General features: G+C 39.4%; 1 protein-coding gene across 5 annotated transcripts; it reads left to right on the plus strand.

Moving 5' to 3' along the window:
- Positions 1-1,063: 1,063 nt before the first annotated feature.
- rab6a (RAB6A, member RAS oncogene family) lies at positions 1,064-24,698 on the plus strand. Of its 5 annotated transcripts, none has more exons than XR_005008608.1 (8): positions 1,064-1,397; positions 8,005-8,063; positions 8,191-8,244; positions 11,651-11,756; positions 13,766-13,877; positions 15,550-15,643; positions 18,043-18,136; positions 21,850-21,916. XR_005008608.1 is itself a non-coding variant. In XM_036594583.1 (8 exons), the coding sequence occupies exons 1-8, from the start codon at positions 1,328-1,330 to the stop codon at positions 22,103-22,105; spliced, it is 627 nt and encodes a 208-aa protein (XP_036450476.1). In that variant the 5' UTR covers positions 1,064-1,327; the 3' UTR covers positions 22,106-24,698. The 5 variants fall into 5 exon arrangements, 4 of the variants coding, with proteins under 4 accessions (XP_036450476.1, XP_036450475.1, XP_036450478.1 ...); XM_036594583.1 differs by lacking the exon at positions 15,550-15,643 and adding an exon at positions 22,041-24,698; XM_036594582.1 differs by lacking the exon at positions 18,043-18,136 and adding an exon at positions 22,041-24,698 and having other exon boundaries at positions 1,065-1,397.
- The last annotated feature ends 605 nt before the right edge of the window (positions 24,699-25,303 follow it).

Consider the following 25,303-nt stretch of genomic DNA (forward strand, 5'->3'; position numbering starts at 1 on the left):
GTGACCAAAAACAGCCTGTTCAATTCTAATGCATGAAGTATAAAGTGTAAAGTAGGAAAATAATAAAATCACACAACATAAAACCACACAATGGGAAAGCAAGAAAAATGTAGGATATGGGCCCTTTAATATTAGAAATGGTCAGCCATCAAGGGCATCCTGTTTACTGTTTACCCTGTTTATAAAGAGAAGTTGGAAAATAAAACACGTACAGAACATAGAACTACAAGAAAAATGTAAGACATGGGCCCTTTAATATCAGACAGGGCCAGTCGAGTCACCAGATTTAGGTGTCTGTGTCTCGCTCGCCTTCCACACTACCTAATATTTATCTGTTCTATTTTAATTAATGGCCACAGGCTATGCATTTTTGCCTCGGATGTGACTCATATCTGTGTCATTCTTCCACACCGATCTGGATTTTAACCTGATGATGTTCGTGATGATGCAGGCGTTTTTAAAAGAGGCGATGACGTAAGGCGGCCGTGACGTGGCGCCTCAACCAAACCCTGATTCACTGTCATCCCGCCTCTTCAACTAAACCGAGTCTTTAAACCATTTAACGGAATTTACATTGGATTCAACGCTTTAAACCCTCCCACTACCTTCCACATTAAATAAACCGAACTATGTCAACATTTACTGTATAAGTTAGCGTTATTTTCAGGCTTATTAGCTCAGAAAAGTAATTACCTCACTCTTTAGTCTTTCATTCGCCGTATTTTGTCTGTTTGTCTACATGGATAAATGCGATTCTGAAATATTTACGATAATAAAGAAGCGATTATTCCTTTATTTTTACTCTTTTGTCTTTTAGCCCTTTTATCTGGTCTACGAAGCTGAAGTTAGCTATCATTTGCCAGCGTGTTGTTCGAACTCTCCCGTTCCACCTTAAATGGTGCAGCACTTACTTCAGTTACCTCAGGCGCCGGAATGTAACTGCGGCACCATTTAAGGTGGAATGGGAGAATTCGAACAACACGGGGGCGAATAGGAAGCCAACCTTCAGCCTCGTCATTGGTCTGAACTGCCTGCCAATCACAGCCACAAATATCACTTTTGGTCGACGCTTCTTCTGCCAGTCTGAGCGATGGAGTGACGGGGGAGAGTCTCAAAACTTAAACTTTAAACTTTAGACTTAGGCTTGAGGAGGAATAACGGCATTTATACACCCAAACGGCCTTCGACTGCTCTGACCGCGGCCTCCGCTGTACCGCCCGCACCGCCCCCCAGTCTTCCGAGTTACGGTTACCGGAGCTGGACGAGCCGCCAGCCGCCAGTAAAGCACCAAACCCCCGCAAGCGGCAGCTCCCTCCCTGCAGCAGTCATGTCGACCGCCGGAGACTTTGGAAACCCTCTGAGGAAATTCAAGCTGGTGTTCCTCGGAGAGCAGAGCGGTATGTAAAGGCTTTATTCCGCCTGGAAGGGTCAGAAATGGTCCGTTATTTCTTGTTAGCTCCATGCTAACTCTCGGCCCTCGGACTGCTAATGGTAACGTTAACGTTAGGCAGCCGGCTAGTAAGCTCCCTGTCTTGGCTATGTGATCTAAATATGATTTTTCTGTATTCATATCAGTTTATTTAGTATATTTAACGTCATTAACACGAGTTGGCTAGTCGTGTTATTTAGTTATGCTGCAGTTTTTGAGTGTATCTTAACAAACGTTAAATTAGATATTCGCAATGACGAGAATTGTCATTGATAAATAAGGAGGTGAATCATTTGTCACACTACACTGTCAAAAACATAGTTCTTCAGGAGTTTTTTATTAAAGGGAATGGTTCCCTTGGAACCATGAGTTCTGTATAGAACCTTTCTTTCTTTGCATGGTGAAATGGTTCTTCAGATTGATGGAGAATATGTTATGTGGCTCTATGGAGAACCTTCCTGAGAACACACCGAAAAGAAATCTGCTGATGTGACGATGTCAAGCTTGTAGCAGGAACCTTTTTAGTGCTATGTAGAACCATTTACAACACATTCTCCATCAATCTGAAGAACCATTTCATCACGCAAAGAACCATTTATTAATGTTATCACTGCATGTCAGTGTATATTGGTCTGAAGGGCAGTTCATGTATCTGTCTGCAGCGTTTATCGTCTAAGAATAATGGTCATTGACAGAAATAATCAGGCTTTTTCATGATATTATTGTCTTCTGGCATAAATCAGAGTCATGGAAAAGATGTCAGAGATCAGGAGAGGCCAAGTTCAAGCAACCCTTCATATGAGTTATATTAGTAACCTCATAACTGAAGTATGTGGTGGAATCATAGTCTTAAACATAAAATGCACTTTTTCCATCTGATCTGCCTTTTTGTGCTGTACAGCATGATAAGTTGGTGGAAAAACAAGTGAACGCATGCTGTGTAGGACGCTTGTCTTTGGGCTACAGCATCTGGATGCAGCTCATAGGCTAGCTTAAGGGGTCTGGGGCAGGTGCAGCCGAGGATTGCTTGTCTGATTGACGGTTCTCTTTGCTCTCACATGCTGAATGAGCCATGCATTATGGCTTTTAAAGGTGTTTTCAAATTAATCTTGCCATAATGTGCAAACTCATAGTGCATATGTTTCTGTCACTACAGAAAGAGCCCAGAAGGTGTGTATGAAAACAGTTCCTGGTAGAATTGACATTTTTCTGTCTGGGTTTGCCCAAAGGACTGCGTGACGGACTGTGAGCTTTTGCTTGTTTCCACAGTTGGCAGATCTGTCGCTGTTAATCCAGCTGTTCTTAACTACATTTCAGTGAGGGGATGAAGCTGTAGACAACCACTCCACCAGGGTTCTGTGCTGTTTTTTTTTCCAGAAGCATTATTTGGTTTTCACGCATTAAATGAGTGTCATAGCAGGTCACAACAATGGTTTTACATCCTGTCCAGGCAGCATGGGCCGACTGCGCTCGCACCGGTACAGGGTGAGCAACTGAATGCTGTCTCAGCTTGCCTTGCAGTGAACTAAAAACATGTTGAGACCAGTATAAGAGGTGGCATTGATTGCTGAGCATAGAGAACTTGAGTCATGTTCTGCCGTCTCTTAAGCGCTCTCTTTTATGTCTGTGTTATTTTGTCCAGGCCGCACGCCTGTCTAACTCGTCTTGAGATGAAACCTGGTGAACTCTGGCCAAACACCGTTACTATCTGTTTATCTACCATCTATTACTATTGTTAGGATTGAGAGTCGTCTCTTAGGGGTGTGCAATATAATATTTAATCATTATTGTGATACATTACATCACTATATGCTTCTTTCATTACAAAGAAAGAAAAATTAGTTGGGATGCAAGTGACCGTTTGACCAATGCTATTGATTGGAAAATATGTATTTATTTTGAATAGACAGGTTTATCATTAAGGTTGAGGAACTTTTTGTACTGTATGAGGGCGCAATAGATAATTGGATCTGCTGGATAAGCTGCCTAAAAATTGAAGTGTCCAGCTAAAACTGATGGTGTTCGGGGCCACTTTTTAAGCACAACTACAGCAATTTACTATATCAAAAGCAAAAGTCCACAAGTGATGAGACAGAGGACAAGTATTTAACGCTGGTTTCAAACTCTGCTCCTCCAGTTAGAATTTACAACTGGAACTATCAGTATTGTCATTGATTTGTTTTGATTGGTTGCATCCTTGATTTTAGGATTGCTAGTATTAACTTTAGGCTACGTTCACATTACAAGCCTCATTGCTGAAATCTGATTTTTTTTGTTTAAATCCGATCTCTCTGAGACAATTGTTCACACTCGTTTAGGTAAGTGATTCAAAATCTGTCATGAATGTGAACGGACTGGCGTCCTGAAATGACCCGCATGCGCACATCCTACTCAGTAATGTCAGGTGCATCATCAGCACAAACTAACAAGCAGAACGAGCTTCGCTGTGAAGATAATTAACTCCGTTCAGCTCTCAGCTTCATTATTAGAGCGAGACGAAGGCGGAAAAGGTGAGATGAGCTGCTTTTCCGCCGTTTACAGGCTTACAGGCTGTAACGTCTGTTGGGCGCTGCTGCCATGGTAACGCTGAACGATGGCCATGAATCGCATATGTATCCGATCTAGGACCACTTATGAAAGTGGCTCAGGTCGGATTTGAACAGATCAGATTTATGTGTCCACACAGCCCTGAAAACATCAGATCTGAGTCACATTAGGGCAAAAAATCTGATTTGTCCCACTTCAGCCTGGTAATGTGAACGTAGCCTTAGTAAAATTGCTGTCTGTAATAATTAGCCTTGTTTAGTTTGATTTAGTGCACTGCAGTCTGTCAAACGATAATCATACTCAAGGTTTTGATGGCATTTTTAAAAAAGTTTCACTGAACTAAATATTAGGTGTATCTGTGTAAAAATACAGCAACCTATTTCAAGCATTAAACCAATATGTACCCAGACCTAGATTGCAGACCTTGTGTTTTTAGTATTTTCAGGTGTAATTATGGAGCACAGCTAAGTCTCTTGTCTGTTGTAGATAATTGAACAGCTTTTTGGTGCTTATGTGCAATTAGTTTCAAAGAGGTATCATTATAGGATCATTCATTATCTATGCAATTCATTTCCCTCTTACAAATGGTTACAAATGTCTGAACTTAAATATTATAATGGCTGATGTTTATAGTGAGTATGTCTTCATGTGTCATGATATTTTTGCCTTGTCACCCACCCCTACTCTCTCTGCTCAGTAGATTTTGCTTGTGATGGTGGCAAGGAGCTTGTGTAAGTGCAGCAGTTGTCCGAAATAGAACAGCAGGAGGAAGAGGAAAGCTCTCACTGGGATGCTATCCTGCAATTCGTTCCTGGCCTTTTGACTCTTTCCATATTAAAGGCTGTGATGTAAGCCTTTGATGAAGTCCAACCTTCAGTAGATGCAAAATTGTTAGGTTCTTTGCATATTTGTCCCTTTCTACAGCTCATATCCCCTTCCTGATACAGCGTTGGACTTTGCATTTTGCATGCAACTTGGTGGGATAAGCTTATCAGGAGAACCTAAAGCATTCAGAGAATGATATCAGAATCTGATTGTCTTCTAACCCTGATCAGGCGTCTATACATATTTGTCACAAACATGACCCAATATTGACTTACCCATAAAAAAAAGTTCTCGGAGTCTTTACAATGGAACCATTTAGTGTTGGTGAAGGCAGGCAGTGGGAGGAGACTGCAGTAGTCATAAGGAAATGAGCTCTCGTCCAGCAGCTGCTGCAGGTTCCTCCACAAGAATGCTAGGAATGATCCCAGTGTATAATTAGCACAAGTGTTGGCTCATATCTTTGCCCCCCTTCCCCAGGTTATGATGCTTCTTACTCTTTGCAAACCCCTCTGTGAATCACTGACTTGATTTGAGTCAATTTCACTTTTCACTGCCTTCTGAAAGCTTATAATGGCTGTTCGTTGCTTTTTTTTCATCTCTGTGTCCTTCAGAGACTTGCTGGAATGTAATTACAGTTCCTGTCCTCTCCTGCCTCCTATACTTTTGGGTTCTAACTGCTGCTTAGCAGGTCAAGTGGTAGAAACAGGCAAAACCAGCAATGCTAAAATCCTTTTTGAAATTCACCCACTCTCCTTTTTGTAGACTTCCTTTGTCTGAAATGATTCACGGTCACTCAGGTCACATGCCTTTTAAGATAGCGAGCATTGTTGATGGGGCCAAAGTGTATCTGTGTAAAATATAGCAACCTATTTCAAGCATTAACCATTATGTACTCAGTCCTAGATTACAGACCTTGTTTTTGTAGTATTTTCTGATGTAATTATGGAGCACAGCTGAGACTCTCGTCTGTAGTGGCTCATTGAACAGCTTTTTGGTGCTTTTTCTGCAATCAGTTTCAAAGAGTTAATGGACATTGTCCAAGCAGGTCATTTGCCTCTTACAAATGGTTATGACTGAACTAGAAATTGCCCACCTTTCTCACAAACTCCCCCTTTCAGAGCACTGAAGTCATTATCAGGCTGCTTCCTCAAAGAGGCCTTAATTAGACATTACGTGTCGTTTAGAAGCACTGATCTCTTTCATTAGCAGGAATGCATAATTGAAGTGCTCGTTTCCATTTCTGTGCAGCGAGGTAAAGAGGTAAATGGAGGGAACGTCTTACCTAATTAGCCTCTGTGATGAGTAGAAGGAGTTGAATGAGGAAGACGAGGCAGCAGAAGAGGACTGCTGTGGCTAGGTTTGGATTCATTAGGCAGATCTTTTACCGGGTGCGTGTTGTCATCTTCTAGGTTGGCTGATTTGACGATTTGTTAATTGAAATTTTGTAGTCGGTACTGAATTTAAGGGGATGAAAATTCTGATGAATTATCATTTTGGGTGATATAATTTCACATTTATTTTTAAAATTATCTTATACAAGCAGAAGCACATCTGATTCCTCACTTAGTCTCATTCCCCAGTTGAGCCGGTGTGATTCTGCTCTGTTGGTATAAAAACTCTCAGTCCACCATCCCTTTTCGGACAAGATTGGACACCTCGGCTCTAGGCTGCTGTGGTTTTCACACTTCAGCCTTTTTCCAGACCCATGGCTATTTGCTATGTGAGTTGAGCATGTTTGGCCGATGGTGAAAGCTGTTTTTGAGCCCGGGAGCTGTCCAGAGAACCGATCCCTGATCAGCATTTCCTTTACAATAATGGAGGCCGGGCAGTCCGCCTAGCTAAACTCGAGTGCTTGAATGAGATACAGGCATTATAACAGTGGTGCTTAATCCTGATCCTGCAGATATACAACCATGCAGAGTTTAGCTCCAACCCTAATCTAATACACCTGATCCATGTTATATAGGCCTTCAGGGGCATCTGAATATTAAGTGTCTTGGATGTGGTAGATCTCCAGGACCAGGGTTGAGCACCCTGTACTAGAATGCAGCTGGCAGGCTAATGTTTGCTTCCTAGCTTTGAGTTTTTCTGTGGTATTTGCTCAATTTTAGACAGATTAATCTACTTATTTAAATTATTTTGGATAATCTATTTTCAAATTCGAATTCTGTGATCGATCCATGGTTTACAAGAAGGTATCACTTTAAAAAACAAACTTGCCATAATGAGACCCTCCCTGAGACAAGCTCAGAATTAGTTCTGGGAGCGGACTCGGGTATTCAGAACGAGAGTGAAAACGCCGTTACACATTTAAAGCGCTTCAGGAATGATAATGTGTTTGATTCAGCTTTCACAACTGATTTAATACCTGTGTTTTACATTAGATGATCTTGTCGATTGCAACAGGAGTCTCTTTCTGTGAGATTAATTGCAAGGTAAGCTGTGAAATCCTCAGGCTGTATCATAGGAAGGGTGTGATGATTTCAACATAGTATTGAAAAATAGTGTTTTGACATTAAGAACTGTCACTAATGCCTCTTGCTCTCTTTCAAGTGTCTCTCATTTCCTGTCTTTTGTGGAAACCATCTATGATCAAAAATAGGCAGCTGGGTGCAGCCTATCAGAGTAAAGTAGGCTTATGCTATGACTGGGCTATTTTTCTGAAGTTATTTATATTTTTAATCTGTTTGTTTTTGCGGTTTGTTTCATTAGAGGCCTGGTGGGCATGTGGGTATCATTACAGCCCTGCATCCTAGCATCTCCATTTTACTGGTTGTTGTTGAGTGTGTGTTACATGCTGCCATGGAGCGAAAGCTGCAGATTCCAGACTTTCAGCCAAGACACATTGGGCAACAGGATAAACTCTGAGTTAAAAGAGGGCTGGGCGGCTCTGTTGACTCATTCTCCAGACTTTGGATTTTCACACCTGTCTGGCGGAGAGCATATTCATGTGTTTTTACGATCGAAATACATCAGAAAGTATTTCATACAGAAATTAGGGAAATTACAGTGCATAAACACATCACTACACGTCTTGCACAATGCTACACAGCTGTCGTGTCCATCACTGAGATGGTATTTGGTTTCATAAAAGATTTTGACCACTATGTATAATGTTACAAGTACAGCCAAGTTTGAAGATTTAAATAGTAAAATGTTTGACTGACAGTTTTATGTTTTTGGCTCTGTTTTCTCTCTCGTAGTTGGGAAGACTTCACTGATCACCAGATTCATGTATGACAGCTTTGATAATACCTACCAGGTGAGGGCTCATTTTTGAGTTGTGTAGTTTTTCAGAAAGTATGTGCTGAAGAAACTGACATAATCCATAAATTGAATGTTGTGTTTTGAAGTTTCTCTGCCTGACGTGCCACTTTTTGAATCTGCAGGCCACAATAGGAATTGATTTTTTGTCGAAAACGATGTACCTTGAGGACAGAACAGTAAGTTTCTTTTATTTTACTTCAGCATGTTTTTTAATTTCTTCTAACAGCAAATAAACGAAATGATGTTTTTCAAATGTTACATTAGTGTGTGATCTATGGCTGGCTCGAATAATTTGAATAATTATTGGTTTGATTTGTATGCGGTTCTCTATCTAGTATTCAAAAGCTTGTGTTTTTTAGCCTAAAATACAACACATTTCAACAACAAAAACCTTTAGATAGAACAGCTGTAGTTAATATATGGAAAACTTTAAAAACTAAAAAACTTGATCTGGTTTAGATGAATAAATCCATGCCAGGCATTCATGTCGTTCGACCTCAAACTGCACCACTGTCCATGTGGCTACTGAGGCTAAAGAAGGGAGTCACATGTGGGAGCACTTCAAATGCACTGAAGAATCTTAGGGGACTAAAAAGGGGACTAGCCAAGTAAAATAACTTGATAAAACAAACTTATACCCTGACGTTGATGTTGACATAAAATGATCATTTTAATATGTTTATCCTTAGCATCTAGATACGCGACTCATTAATGGTGTGCGAGTGACACAAGTGACTCTCATTAGAGCTGCATTTGACTGAGAGGGCTGCAGTCATAGATACTGTCAGCAACATAGAGTACGTGAGCAGCTGGGCTTCAGCCTTATTATTAATGCATTTTTGCCACGTCACAATGTAAAAATATTATTTTATATTTTTAAAGGGGGTGGTTTAGAGAACAAGTATACAAAAACATTTTCAGAAACATAAGTGGATCTGAAGCCTCTAAAAGGCTGTTCGGGCCAGCCCTACTGTAATCCTAGGTGTAGTAAAGTCAGTAATTATATGATGACAATGATGTTACATTGTGAATTCATACTGAAGTGCAACTTTCCTGATTGTTGCATTCAAGTTATAAATTGTTATGTGATGAAAAGGATGGGTTTTACACACAACTTGTTCATGTATATTTGTAACTTGTATATATACGTACAGTGTATTTAAAGAAAAGGTTCGCCAATTATTTGTGTACATTTCAGGATGGTAAATGGTTTTAGACCAGATCTTGTTCTAGGGCAAAATGTCAGCATGTTTAAAGTCTATAGGCCAAGACTCATAATGCTCAGTCTCAGTCATATGTGGAGGATTATTTTCAAATGTAGAAAAATGTGGAGAATCTTTTCTTTAACTCTGTGAATGGTTTCTGTATGATGCATGTGCCCTTTCTGAACTGCTGCTTATGGCTGTAAAGCTGAAGCATTTATGCAGAAGGCTGGATTCTGTCTTATTGTTGGCCTAATAAAGTCTAAATCTGTCCCTCTTTTCACTCACTGTAGTTTGCATGACCATATGATGATAACTTATGTTTAACTGTATATGTCACGTGATGGTGTCGCAGCTCTTTGTTACGTGTTGGCAACAGCTATAATTGTTAAATTTGCAGGGGTGTAAATCTCCTACAGCCTTTTGATTCAAGTACAGTTCCTCAGGACTTTTTTAGTTTGATTGTTATTTTCGTACAATTTAGAGGTATTTAAAAAGTGCACAAATGTAAATGGAAGAGCTACACAGTAGGGCCCAAACAATATGAAAATTTTGTGTGAAACACATTTTCAGGCTCTGATATTCTAGATAACCCATAATATTGACAGATATAACCTTATATTTATATATTAGTTTTTAAGATTTTTGTTAAGAGTTTTGTTCTGGGTTAACATGTTATTCTTATGAGAAATGTCAGGTCTGGATAAGTTTTACCTGTTTTTGTTGTTTTTTTGTGTTTAAATTTAGCCTGATGGTTAAAGGGGTGGTGCCTCATATTGGGCCCCACAGTGTCCGAGGTATTGGCCTATGCTGAAAACAAGAAATGACACTAATTATCGGTGTATTATCTGTGGTATTTTTGCAGATACTGATTAAACTGCGGGTTGACAATATCAGCTTATGTTATCGGCCAAACGATATATCGGTTGGGCTCTGATACACAGTAGTGAAATATAAACAGTGACAACAATACGCTCTTAACATGGTACATGAAATTGGAGAATTTTAGCTAGAAAATTAGTGCGTACTTCGTTGAATCTTATTATAATCAATTATAAATGATTCTAACATTCCAAAGTCGATGCTGATCATCAGTCACCTTGCATTTTTACACCCCTGCTGATTTGGCCATTTGTAACTAATGCATTTACCAGTGAATCCCTCTGAACACTGCAGTACCGGCTGAAAGCCCTGGCTGCCACAAAGCTGGGCCTTTGTGTGTCCCTCCAGTGCCAGGACTGCATCTTCTGCCCTTCTGTCTGAGCCTCCACCTACTGTTCTCTCTAACTCTATTTTACCCTGACCAAATCAGCCTGATTTTCCCTGTTTTTCCTCCTAATCCCTTTCTGTTCATTCTCATATCAATTAACTGATGACTCTTCTTCAGCAATTTCTGATTGCGGAACTCCATCCCAGTACTGCAGACATCCCATCCAGTCTGTCTCTGTTCCACGTTGGTTGAATGTTTGTCTGTTTAACCCCTTCATGTATTTTTTTTGTGCTTTTTGAGAGCCTCTTTTTTTAACCCATTCTTTTTCTTTCATATTTGTCCAAAAGTATGTAGACACTTTGCGAGTGAGTTTAAGATGCATCCATTGTTGATGTGTTCAACTGTCCTGTCTTGTTCAACTGACATGTTCGAGGTCCTGCCTCCTTTAGTTACTGTTGCAATGGCCGTCGAACTTTCAACTCAGGTACCTGGTAGCACCTGACTAAAAAGTTCAGGTACACAAAAGAAAATGTAATAACGCAGAGGTTTTCAGCAGGTTTTCATGTCTATATTGAGGACGCCTTTAGTGAAGAAAGCCGCCCCTTCAGATGAGCTAACAGACTGGCAGACTCGATTGAAACAATGCAAATTATGGAATGTATGTTTTAATCACAGATGTGAGAGCTGTGCAGTCCTGTTTAATCTGACCAATTTATCATTTTGTATTGTAGATTTAATTTATTGTTAGACATCATATAAAATTAATTTAAGGTTGCCATGCTCAGTGCCAAGCATTAGCTAAAGAGGAACTGCAAACTACATTCTCTAAAGTGATGGAGCTCCAGTACCTTAGAGATGAGTTGAAGAAATCCAGAACTAATCAGTACCTGACCTCACTAATGCTCTTGTGGCTGAATGCAATCATATTGTCACAGCAGTGTTCCAACAGCTAGTGTTGAGACTGTTAATGCAGCAAAGACGGGCAAAGCCCCAATTAATACCCTTGATTTCTGGATGAACACTGGATGAACAGGTGCCTACAAACTTTTGGACATCATTACTTTTGGTCATGTCATCATTACTTCCAGCTGTTTTCTTTGCACATTTCTTCCCACTTTTGGTTCTTTTTCTTTTTTTTTTTTCCTTTATAATTTGTCCCATCCCACACAGATCAGGTTGCAGCTCTGGGACACAGCAGGCCAGGAGCGCTTCCGTAGCCTCATTCCCAGTTACATCCGTGACTCGGCCGCCGCTGTGGTAGTATACGACATCACAAGTAGGTACCTCAGGCCTGCTGGCCTGAATCCCCCCAAACCCTCCCCCCCGTCCCGCCGTCCTCCGTCCAGTTCCCTCCTCTCTTACTGCGTCCTCTCCTCCGTCTCTCCCCCTCTCTCTCTCTCCGTTCCCCCTCTCTCTCCCTCCCTCCTCCTGCTGTTTCTCTGGGGCTCGGTTGGTCGGCTAGGTGCGGCTGCAGCTTTGGGACACGGCCGGACAGGAGCGCTTCCGCAGTCTGATCCCCAGCTACATTCGTGACTCCACCGTGGCCGTCGTAGTCTATGACATCACAAGTGAGTGCGGAGCCCGGCGGCCCAGGACTCGGGGGGGGAAGAGCACACGAGATGCCATATAAAATCAGATTTCTTTCCTCTGACCTTTTGCGTCTTCACTCACACCTTTTTGGCTTTTTGTTTTTCCTCTTCTTCCGCCTGCCGCACACTTTCCCCTCCCCCCTCTTTTTCTTTATTTCTGAATGTTTTACGTTTGCATTTATATGTTTCTCTGTATCTTTAGTTTAATTTTTCCCACCTTTTTAAGGCATCACATTTTTATTTTAGCCATCAGTGCCATGAATGCTGAACTTGCTATTTCTTATTGTAGTTGTTATTAGTATATTATGTCCTGGTGTTAAGAATTACATGAATTCACTATTGATTAGGTCTAGACATGGAAGGATACCAATTTTTTCTGATACCGATATCAAACCATGAGTATTGTCTGAAACCAATCCGATATCTCTTCGTTTAAAAATAACAAACGCTTTAAAATGAGCAACTTCTAATCCCTGTTAAGATGAGAATCGATAGATCAAAAACTACTCGACCACTCTACAGCTCCATAGGAAGAACTACACATCTAACAAAATCACAGCACACTGTGTGAATGTGTGCTGTTTCAGGATAGCTTTGTTACAGGATTGGATCCTTTCTTTTTACCTCCAAAATGTGATCTAGTAATTTTTTTTTCTGATAACGGCCCAGTAACACGGTACTGGATCAGTGACATCTAATTAGGACCGCCTGCCAATTTAGCAGCTTTGTTAAAAAGTGTTAGTGGCCTTTCTTATATGCCGGTTTCCAGTGAATGAATCGTAGTAATGTATGTCCTTTATAAAGGGGGACTTATCTTAGGAAATCAGGGCAAAATCAGCACACCTGCATTTGAGTCATTATCACATATTATGTCCTTTAATATCTGCATGTCTTAATCATCATGCAGATAAGCATGTAATTTAGTAGCTCTCCAGATTGGATACAGCAAAAGATTAAAAGTTATTCATTTTTCTATAGTATTTTTTTACCTTAATTACCACAATGTGACTACATGTAATTACTTTTCTAATTACGAAAAAAAGAGTTTGTACTGTTTTCAACTCTTGAATCAGCTGTTCAATTTTAATCTCTTCTTTGTAAACTCTAAGGAAGTGTATCATAACAAAATGTTTTAGAGAAAGGAAAAACCTCAATGGCTGTTAATATTTTGCAGTAATCGCATAAAATCACAAAATATTGCAATTTGTAAAATATGTTTTTGCATAATTAGCTTTAATATACTTTGTCTAGCAACAGTATATAGATTCTGAAAAGCCGAGAAAAAAATATTATACATTTATCTTCATTTAAATCTTTTCGAGTTGAGTCCCAGTATTTGTCATGTTCGTGACAATAACCCATTTATTTTGAGGTTCGTTATCGCATTCTGCTGTTTTCAGTAATCCTGCTGGATATATTGAAGTTTTGATTGAAGTTGCTGGAAAGGATTGATCCTGTAATCCTGTAATCACTAGCACACGTTGAGTCATTTTAAGCACCATTCGGCACTTTCGGTTCTAGACACGTGAGCCAAGAGAACCTTATTTGCCCTTTTCCTTTCCCTTCGTTTGTCTTTGTCTGTGCTTAGTTTGGTGTTCATCTGTTCTTTTCAGTACTTTCATCTATAGTTTCCTGTTCAGTGACATTTTGCTTGATTTAAGATCGAATCAACATGGTATTTATTTTCTCCTTTTAGATGTCAACTCCTTCCAGCAGACAACAAAATGGATTGATGATGTCAGAACAGAGAGAGGAAGTGATGTCATCATCATGCTGGTTGGGAACAAGACAGATCTTGCTGACAAAAGGTGTGTGCTAATAGCGGAGTTACTAAACGTCTCGCCCAGGAGCTGTTGTGTCATATCCTTCTACCGTCAAACATCATCAGTGTTTCTTAATAATCTGTTTTTTACGTCTTGCAAATTCTGAGTAAAGGAACTGTGATGAACGTAGGCCTGGTTAATCACAGCACTGATTTTTCATTTGGCAGAAATTTACTGACTCAGATATATTTTACAGTGGTGGTGATGGGAACCAGGGGTTGCAATGGCTACATCACAAATACAGCCATTTTATTTGCGATACCAGAATGACCAGTGAACCTACAGGTGTCTTCTGAGTTTTTATATGCATTGTTCGTTAAAATAGTGGTAAATCTGAAAATATAAGACAAAATGGTCCCTTAAGAAATCTTATAACACCACACATGTATCTCTCCACCTTGAATGGATTTCAAAATCTACATTTTAGGCCAAAATCATTTTGCGAAACTATCATAAAACAGGCATCAGACAGTGAGTGCGTTTACATGCATTTAATAATCCGATAACTGCAGAAAATCAGATATTGTCAGTAATCCAATCAACACATTTACATGCTCTGGAGTAATCAGATAATGGAGAAGACAGTAATCAGATTTCTGCTTTGCAACCAGCCAATAAACTCACAGAAGAAGACGTGACGTAAACATTACGCAAAACTCAGACTTCATGCTGCCTTTTTTTTTTTTGTTTTTAAACATCGTTCCACTTTACCTGAAAAATATGAACATGCGTCCTCTAGAAGATGAAGAATACTTAAATCCTTCATTTCGTGTTTGGTTTAGCGCAGTGTTTTGCTGCCATCTCACGACATCCACTGTCTGTTCTCTGAGAAATCTGTCGGACTGAGAAATCCAACAGAAATCAGAGTAACATGCACTGAGAAATCTGATAACTGAGCTAAAATACAGTTCTTTTTATTGGATTTCTTAATCGGATTTCTAGATTGGAGTGTGGTGTTTACATGACCATTCGAATAATCGGATAACTGCAGAAGTCTTAATATGATCCGATTATTGAGCGAATGTATACACACTCAATGTAATCATAACCATTCTATGCTATAGCTTTCCGTGAGGAAGCTTTTTGAGGCATTAAACTCTTTAGACGTCTGGTTCCTATCACCACCATTGAACAATTCTGGGTCTGTAAGTTTCTCTGGAACGGAGCATTTCGCACTAAACCAATCTGGATGACTTTATTTTGTTAATTTCAGGATTCGTTTGTGGAACTTTTAAACATTTTGTTGATGTGATATCTGACATTAGTATCATGTTTATTGTACCTAACATAGATATGATTTCAGACTTAAGAGTTAGGAACGGCCTCAAAGTTACTGGAGGAAAAAGCATTACTGTAATAGTAATATAAATAATAATAGTAAGAAGAAGGAGGAGAATCTGTAAGTACAACTACTAATGCTTCTGAACACTTAATTAGTGATGTTCCTGGAAACATCAGCAGATGTACTTGCAGAGATAATAATAGCAACACTTTTTCTTCCAGTGGTTTTGAGATGGCTCACCGACACAGGCCTAGATGAAAGGTTTACCAGTGTTCCTTTTCACTCGCATTGTAATGCACAAAAAAACAGCTGAAATCTCTGAAAATGCTTTGTTTATGAACTCTCCAGCATCTGTAACCTTTTCATTTGCCACAGGCAAGTATCTATTGAAGAGGGCGAGAGGAAAGCCAAAGAGCTGAATGTAATGTTTATTGAGACTAGTGCTAAAGCAGGCTACAATGTGAAGCAGGTGAGTTTGAGCCTGACCCGCAGCCTCCGGTCCTCCTCAGCTGCCGCTGTTGTTGCTCCCACTGTGATCCTCAGCTCAAGTTCAAATCAGCAGCTAGTATTTAACTATAGTTTTTGTTAGAGTTTTTTTTTTTCTTAACTGAATGTTAAGTTCAGTGTGATGTTAAGAACGTGTATAACAGATTGGCTTCAAAATCATAGTTACTCCACTGTCTTAAGATGACCTTTGTGTCCAGATAAGTTTGAACCGCTGGAGTAGCCAGTTTATCAGGTACACCAACCATACAGGAGCGCTTTTTAGGAAGGTGCTACGGATACAAAAATGTTGTGGATGAAGCTCATGCTAACACAATTTCATAATTATATTATAAAATATGTATTTATATATTGATTCATTTTAGATTTTAAAGTCTACAGAAATCACATCGCTTTTTCCCTCCATACCGTGATGTATTTCTGAGTCAAACATCAGGGAGGATCTCTGAGGTAACTAAGTGTCTTCTCGCGATTGGTGGTGGGAGGGGTATGATATTGGTTAACATTATTTAATAGTGGTGATGTCATCCAAATCAAATGATTTAGAGGTGGTCGCTACATTTCTACCAACAATTACAGAAAACAACATTTTTACTTTTAAATGGTATGATGAGATGAATCATGCTTAATATGATCAGGAACATGAACTAACAAAACTAACAAAAAAAACAGTTTTAATTTCAGATTGACATTCATTTTATACTCCAGTAGTTTTAGTCAAAGCAGTGATTTAGTGACTGATATGATTGTCAGTTCTCAAATGGTGCACTTCGCAAACTCAAACATTAGAAATGCACAGACCTAAATAATATAAATGTTGTAGCACTGGGGTGGAGCTCCCTAGAACTTTTTTTCATAATCGGATTCTGTTAATTACTTCTTATTTTTCATAATAAATGTTTTGTTATAACATGTTATACACAAGCTTGAATCCTGACGGTGGCATGATAAAAAAAAAAAGTTGAGATGTTAGTGTCAATATTCTTGCCAAAAGTGATAGAAATGTAGGCTGATATTATTGGCCATTCAGTACTTGTGTACCATTACTGATCGTAGTCCATCTCTACTCTACCCTGACCATCGGTGGAAAGGAACCAGATAGAATACTGTTTGGGTGGTGGACCATTCTCAACACAGCGCTAATGCTGATACAGTAGTTGTACCATGTCACTGATGTGCAAGGACACTGTAGTGTATGTATTGCTGGAATGAATTCATAAAGGCTTTTAAATATACTTACTAGCCACTTTAAAAGACATATTTTCCATGTTGGTCCACCTTTTAGGAGTACACACACAATTTTAGCCCTTCATCAGTGGTCAACATCCCAGCAGTGTAGCTGGTCAACAGGGTCATATAGTGGTCCCTTTCCATTGATAGATGGGATAAAGGGAAGGCTGATGGGATTGTGCAACATATGGGCTACACTTAATGTAAACCTAGAAAGTGACTTCTATGGTAGATTTAAGCTATAGAACACGAGAGGGAGTGTGTTGTCACGAAATAACATCACAGCTGTGATTTGGACGCAGGCACGTGATGTTATAGCGATAACACATGACCTCGAGTGTTCTATCGTTTTTATACAACAGTTAAATAAATAAAGTAATAAATTGATAAACTGGGCCGTGAACGCGGCGTTTAATATGTTTAAATGTTCGCAGTTCCTTCCACCAAATTGTAGTTCCTGAACAAGCAGCTTGTTGCTACGTCAGAGTAACGAGCTCCGCCCACTCGCTGCACAGCCGGCAGTTCGTTCTCCAGCTCCACACAGACCGACTGACAGTTTGGGAATTTAGTGTAGTCTCATCTTCAGAGTCTGACCAAATCGGCTGTCGGTCAAATGTGATCTTAAGTGTCCATTTTCTGTTTGTGGCAAAGTAAGAAGTAAAAACGTTCAAATGGCTTGAGCGTCTCCTACAGCTGTCAGAGTTGTTGCTTAGCAATGGCGTCTCAGCGGAGTGATACAGTGTTTGTGAAAAACCCGTGACGTTACTGCGAAATAACACCACAGTTAGAACGCTTCTCAACCATCAGCTTGCATGGCCAGAACTGTTGTATAAATCTCTGATAAAATGGCCAATGAATATGAAAGAAGTGTATAACGTCGGTGTACCTAATCAACTGGCAACTCAGTGGTGGAGTATGTTAATGTTAGTATGCATTGGTGTCAGACTGAGGCTCTGTACTGAGCAGGAACAGCAGCAGCAGTGAGGCCAGGTGCGGAAAACATTTTCACTTCAATGTGTTTACATTTGTTTTTTCTCTTGCTTTTGTTTGTGTGTGTGTCCTGGCGATGTGTGTGAACGTGCTGTGAATGAAACGTGTGTGTGTGAATGGCAATGCGCATGTCTTCCATCACAGACACATAACAACTGAAGAGGGAGAACAGAGAGCTAAAGAAATGAATGTTCTGTATATCGAAACGAGCGCAAAGACAGGATACAATGTGAAACAGGTAGAGCGTGTTTGTGTGTGTGTGTGGGTTTGATATTTTGTTTTTGTTCGCTGCCCTCACGCATGCCCACCTGTGTGTCAGTGTCCCACTGATTTTAGCAGTGACACATCCTCTTATGCACTCGAGCACACTTTTATCCCCTCAAGTTTGAGGGATGATCAAGAGTGGTGGTAGCTGGTTTGATTTGTCAGATGCTAGCAATGTACAGTACTGTTCAAAGGTCAGGGACCACCCTTTCCCTTTTTTTCAATTTTCCAGTCAAAACAGTCATTAAGGACAGGTTATTCACTTTTCAAGCAGGAAACATATTTAACAGGAAATTGCTAAAAAGACTCAACTATATATATATCAAACCTATCAATATGTCCACTCTCGCTTTTGTGCACATAGTCCACTTTAACTGTTCCATCCTCCTCCATCTTAAAACCAAATAGTTACAGCTGCCAACAAAAACTGTACCCACTAAAATGGATAAAGATGTTTCTGATGAGATTATATGAAAAATAATCCACTTGCATAAGAAAAAGGAAAGTCAAAGGAAAATCAGTGAGGGAAAATGGGGCTCCTAACAACCACCTGCAAGAGCTGGCAGACCACCGAAACTGTCCCTATCAGATAAACAGCACTTAAAGCTTTCATCTTTGAGAGAGAGGAGAAAATCAAGCTCCACTCTTACTTAAGATCTGAAAACATCCACAGCCATCCTTCCACTGTGAGAAGACAACACAGCGCTAGGAGTCTGAAAGGATGTGTAGCTGTCAAAAAGCTCTTACTGAGAAAAGAAATAGACACAAAAGAAGGAAACTTGCTCCAGAAAACTGAAACTGGACATCTGAGATGTGGAGTAAGGTTTTATGGACTGGTGAGTCCAGATGTGTATCTGGGATAACTTGGAGATCAAGAAGCACAAAGTGCACCAACTTTTAAGACTGAACTTTGGAGATGTGGAAAAATATCCTTGCAGATTTCTGAAAGCTGAAAGCAAGTATTTTGAAAAGATTGGAGGCAATGTGAAAAGACTGGACAAAGGCAAAGAGAGAACAAGTTAATACTAAGAAAAATTGATATTTAGTTATTGAGGATTCTGTTTAATTTTGTGTTAAATGGGTCACTAAAAATTTAATACCTTCTACTTAATGACTGTTTTGACTAGAAATGGAATAAATGAAGGGCGTTCTCTGACTTCTGCACAGTACTTTGTCTTTTTGTGAGAGTATATCTGCATAATTATAAGCTTTTGATTCTCACTGTTCACCTGATGATGCTTATCACGCTTCTCTTTAATCACTGAGTTATGGTCAGCAAATTCGCATAGACAGTGACCGCCAAATGACAACGACTCTGAATTGGTTTAGCATCTTCTAAAGGTTATGAAAGGTTATTTCTACTGAAAGGTATACAGCATCGTACAACATGCATCACAGAATTTCCTAATGACAATCCTATCACATAGCGCACAGTGATACATTAAGAGGAACAGGAAAAGCTCCCACTCTTTGAGCTCAAACTTTTGTCATTCTGACAGGTTTTGTTGTTGTCGGATGAAAGCTGGGTATTCAGGGCCTGTTCTGAGCAGCCATTGTCTCCGTAGTGGGGAGAAAAGAACGCTGTCTGGAGGCTCTGAATTGGCCTCATTGTTGGAGTGAAACGGAAAGCGGGCCGAGGCAGAACAGACATCTTGCTCGGCTCAAGCCGTTTCTCATGCAGAGCTTCAGTGCTGTCAATCTGCTGATTCATCCTCTCTTCTGGCTTTGAGGGACCAGCACAAGGAATACTGCCTTCCAGCTGTCAATCATTTGTGATTAATTGCACAAGGAAATGCATTGTGGGGAGCTGTAACGTCACAGTTAGGCTTCTCTTTTAAGTTTAAAGTATAATTTGGGTCTTTTCAGACTGTACTTGTGAAATGCAGTTAAAGGGGCCATATTCTACTTTTTTAATATTATGTTTTCCCTGAAACTCACCGTTTATGGGCTTTCTGTGAGTCAAAAACAGTCAAAATTGACCATTTTCCAACGTCTTTAGCCCCTAGAATGAAATACTAAGCATTTAAGACATAAATGGATCATTCTACTGAATTGGTTTAAAGCTTTAAAAAACTGGGTTGTAACCAACTTGGACTTGAGACTAAAGTCTTTTTTGCTTTGAGTGACCATAATTACATTTCATTCAATAAAATAAAGGATTAAACATTCCATTTTGACGAAAAAAACAATAATAACTCGACCCAACTTTACCAAATGTTTTGGTAGTGACAATTTTAGCTCATTTTGAGCAGAGCTCAAAAACACTAACCAAGACATGACTGGCGAACAAAAAAGTACTTCATTGCAGAAAATGTGTTTCAGTAGTCACAATTCTTAATGTTCCACACTGATTTTCAGATTTTGGGACACATTTACTTGAAAGCATCCATGTGGCTATGAAGGACAGGGATGCAGTCTCACTTTCTGCTCTAAAATGTAGAGGAGTGGCTAAAATTAGGCTCTGCTTGTGGATTAAAACTCTGTGTTTCGGTAGTGGCATGAAAACGTAAAACAGCGTTTTTGAATTAAGTATTTTTTTTCCATTTAAAAATTAAACTTATTATGTTATATGTAGGCCTTAGGGTTTGCGGCAGGTTCCTACCAATAGAAGTTACCCTATAGATTATGAGTTGATATATATTTAGCTTATTACTAGTTTATTACTATCTCAATTAATTCCTTTGCATTTAAATAGACCATAACATAATCCTTGTAAATATCTAAGGTCTGAATACTTAATTGTTTTTAAAAGTTTAATTAGTTTTTTTTATTGTGGGACTGCAGTGTGAACTAACTCGATAGAATGGAATATATGTAAGTTACCTATGTTGGCTGCCCTGCATTGTGCCTTGTTCAAAAAGCAGGAAAGGATTAAAAGTAAAGACAGCCTATTGTTGTTATTAATAGTCTTTAATAGTAGCCTTTGTTTATAAAAATAAAAACAGGCTATAATAACAGTAGGCTGTAGGCTTACATACGGTTGTTGTTGTTATTTTTTGAGCAAGAAGCGTTTCAAAGGCTGTAAGTGTGCAATTTATTAAACCTACAGTGAAAATTACCAAACCAAGGGGATTCTAGTAGTTTGTTAGCGCTAAGCTAACAGTAGTTTGGCTAATTTTTTGGCCGTTCTAGATCAAACACAGATTTTTAAAAGACACTCCATGTTTTACTTGAAGCTTGCAACAGACACATTAGCTTATATTTTATGTATCAGTTTCACAGTGACTCTTCCAGTATGGAGCTCGACATAGAGCTGTCACTGTTTTCCATTTCTAACAACACACTGATCAGGCTGACGCTTGTATTCACAGTCAGTGACGTATTTAAAACTTCCAGAAGGCCTAGAGTGACTTTTTTCTTAAATCACAAAATTTGTCCCGCCCATTGGAAATCAAAACGTGATTGGCTTATTTCACTGTCGCACCTAAATTGTGCTGATAGTTAATCTAACTTCTCTTCATCTGAATGATTGAATGCTGTGTTTTGTTTCTTCATCATGTGGCCACTTTAAGATATGCTTTCTTTCTCCCAAAATGAAGATGTGTTGAGCATACGCGCACACATACACACACGCTTCCTCTGGCTTCTTCTTGTGTGTGATTGACTGCTGATTTTTTATTTTTTTTTTTTTTCCTCTGGTTAATCGGCAGATCTTAACAATAGCGCCTTGTTTATTTTCTCCTCCAGCTTTTCCGGCGCGTGGCTGCCGCGCTGCCCGGCATGGAGAGCACACAGGACAAGAGCAGAGAAGACAGTATCCTTCAGTACGCCCTGCAGGAAAATATTTACACTGCTTTGAATGCATTTTCTTGCGTAAACACTGTACACAAACTGTTTCCTCTTGTTATCGGCAGTTGATTGCCTTAACTCCTCCTCAGTGATCGACATAAAGCTGGAGAAGCCTCCGGAACAGCCGGTCAGCGAAGGCGGCTGTTCCTGCTAAAGCCTTGTCCCTCTGCGTCCTCTGTCTCTATTGCTTTCTCTATCTCACACTCCTCTTTCACTTTCTCGCTCTCTCTCTCTCTTTCTCTCTCTCTGTCTCTATCTCTCTCTCGCTCTTCCCACTCCCAGCTGCAGTATCAGTGCACCTCCCCAGCCTGGAACCAGAAGAACACTACTTGTCCATCATCCTCAGCGCCATGCTTTCTGCTGACTCACTGAGATGACCTTAAGCTTACCAAGCACAATGTGGATGTGAAAGGTGTTGCTTATTTTTTGCGTTAAGTTTTTGATTTGTTTTTCAGTAACACTCCAGTATGGGGGACATTATAACGCCCTTATAATGAGCCTTAACAAACCAGGAGTTCATAATGAACTGGCTGCTAATAACTACATTATTAAGCAGCAAATGGGGTGAATTAAGCATTTTCCAGTGCACTTATGTCCTGATTAAGCTGTTTCAAGCACGTAGTTGGTACTTGACTATCATTGTTGGTTATCCATCATTTGTTTTCAAAAGTCTAAATGGACATTTGACCTATTGGTTGATAGTCTAGTATTTCATCACTGTCCAAAAAATATATATCTCCATTTTTTTTTATTATTTTATCTACATGGTTGGAGCACACCAGCCACCCATTACAATGTGTGAAAATTTGATGACGAATGGGCCAACAGAAATACTCCAAAATTGCTTGGAATAAAACCTCTTTACATTAACTTACATAAAAAGTAATGCCATTTCCTGTAAAGTTGCCATTTTGGAGAAACTTGTTTTTCTTTGGGCAGCAATATAATATGATATCTGTCATGTAAATAATGCATGTAAACCGAAAAGCAAAGAAATTTCAGATTATTTTTCCTTGGTCTTGACTCTCAATAAGGCGTAATAAGAGCATCTCAAGTTCTCTGGAAAATACTTCATTTACTGTGATGATGTAATTGTCAGCCAGTAAGTCATTATTGGCTAGATGAGGCTTAATAAGGGCTTAATAATGGACATCTACAATGCAAAACATTATGATGACACAACTGTGCTCTGGAAATTGTTCAGTTCACTCTATTTACTGCTTAATATGCAGTTATAAGCAGCCAGTTAATTACATGTGTTGCTACTGGCATGTTGAGGTTCTATAAGTGCATTAAAAGTGTATCATAATGTCCTCTATGCTGAAGTGCTACCTTTTTTGTTATTTTTTGGCAAAACACTTATGTTTGTTGGCACTGTACCTTGAATGGATAAGCAGTTATGCCACAGTTATGGAGGCTCACATGATGTGCAATTGGGAGATCTGTGGATCTGTTCTGTGAGCAATGAACAATTACAATAAATTATAACCATTACTGATGAAATTGAGTACTTTAAAATATGGTTAACAGAGTCTTTCAGTGCTAAATGGACTGTAGGGGTGGGCAATATGACAATATTTATCATTATCGTGATAAATTACGTCACAATATGCTTTTCCGAGCAAATTGTGGATGTTGTCAGTGCTTAACATTGACCAACTGCAGTTTTCATTGCAAATAGTCTAATTGGGGCTGTTTACTGGATTTTGAATTAACATCTTGATGTTCATCGTTTGTGTTAGTACTTATTTTAAATGTGGCACCATCGAACCTCAAAAAAACAAAAAAAAACTATCAAGTAAAAATGTCTTTAAATATCACAATATTATATTTTTGCCATATCACCCACTCCTAATAGAAGTACTTCACATGCCATGCAAGCTGTCAGAAGTCAAAACTTGCACAGGGTATTGTTGGGAACGCAAACTAAAGGCATGTCCTAAATGTTTACGGAGTTTCAGGAATTATCCAAGTCTGGCTATGCAGGGGTGTTTCTGTCATTGGAAAAATAATGAGTCAGTTTCCGTTATTTGACACGTTACAGAAGCTCTTGTAAACACAGAGCTATTTTCACAGCCTCAACTCAAGTCTGGCTATTTTTTTTTCACCTCAGCTGCCATTTTTCGTCTTCTTTTTCGAGTAGCACAGTAGAAGAAAAGTACGGTTATTACTACAGTAGGTTTTTTTTGTATATTAAGGGAAGTATCCTAGACAGTACATCACCTGATATATCAATATGCAGCCATGCCTTTAAGAGTTTATTTTATAGGGCTTCCGTTGGCTAGCATTGTAAAGTTTGATTTAATGTAATATTGACACTTTAGCTGTTTCTTTTTCTGATTGGTTTGTTGAATCAGCCATGTTCTGTAATATTTATTTCTACTTGATCATGTCGCTTTGTTTCCTTTTTAATTTTCTTCATTATGTTGTCATAAATCACACTTATTCTTTTTTAGAACCACCCTATTTCCCACCCAAATCCTCCCATGGGTAGCAGATTTGAAGCTCAAGATACAGTGCACTTGTGTGGTGTTCTTACAGTTTTCCCTAGTTTTGTTTCTTCCCTGGAGGAAAGTCCATGTCTGGTAGCTGTTGCCTCCAGTGTTTTGATTTGTTTTGTTTTTTAATCTGTCACCGCCGTGTGCTGCTGTGATGCTGTGTACAAACGCTCATAATTTGCACTGCTAGACTACATCAGTGTCTTATTGACATCCCTAATAAATACCTTTATTTAGTAACTATGAAAATGTCTTCTTTTGATGGCTGAATCATGAACAGATTCTAGGCTGACAAAGCCCGTCTGATTGTGGCTGCGGATGACCCGATGGGTAATGTGGGAGGGATGGGTGATATGCTGTTGATAGGCTGTTGCAGTAAACTGCATAACGATACACTCTGTTCAGCAGATAGCAGGCGTCTTCAGTACTTCTATAACATGGGACAGTTGCAATTACAAGGAAACATGGACACAGTGTCATTGATGCAAAGCACCAAAGTAAGTGCTAATAGCGGCCCCTTGTGGAGAAGATTCAGTCTGCTACATGTGAGTGAGTGAGTTAAAGCCAGTGGGGTGTATTTATGCATAAATTTCGTGTCCTGTGGCAGGTTTCCCTTACATTTTTCTTACAAGAAATGCAAACAAACAGCATGGTGGAGAGGAGGAGCAAGAGTTTTTATGAGTGCTGCCACTTTTCACCTCTGGCAGAGAGAGATTTACAGAAAAGACTTCAACGTTTCTTAATGGAAAGAGCTCTAATAGCTCTGTGTGGCAGACAAACAGGATCTTTAAATTTGTCGCTGTCCTAACAAAAACAAGACGATAACCTTATCGGAGAGGACAAAAAACGTTCTT

The sequence above is a fragment of the Colossoma macropomum genome, unplaced genomic scaffold (genome assembly GCF_904425465.1).
Source record: "Colossoma macropomum unplaced genomic scaffold, Colossoma_macropomum, whole genome shotgun sequence".
In the NCBI taxonomy this organism is placed as follows: domain Eukaryota; kingdom Metazoa; phylum Chordata; class Actinopteri; order Characiformes; family Serrasalmidae; genus Colossoma; species Colossoma macropomum.

Bases quoted from the DNA above. Each gene is read 5' to 3' on its own strand.
- rab6a (XM_036594583.1), top strand. From the start codon at position 1,328: ATGTCGACCGCCGGAGACTTTGGAAACCCTCTGAGGAAATTCAAGCTG. The intron at 8,245-11,650 runs GTAAGTTTCTTT...CATCCCACACAG, and splicing joins TGTACCTTGAGGACAGAACA to ATCAGGTTGCAGCTCTGGGA. The intron at 21,917-22,040 runs GTATCCTTCAGT...ACTCCTCCTCAG, and splicing joins GGACAAGAGCAGAGAAGACA to TGATCGACATAAAGCTGGAG.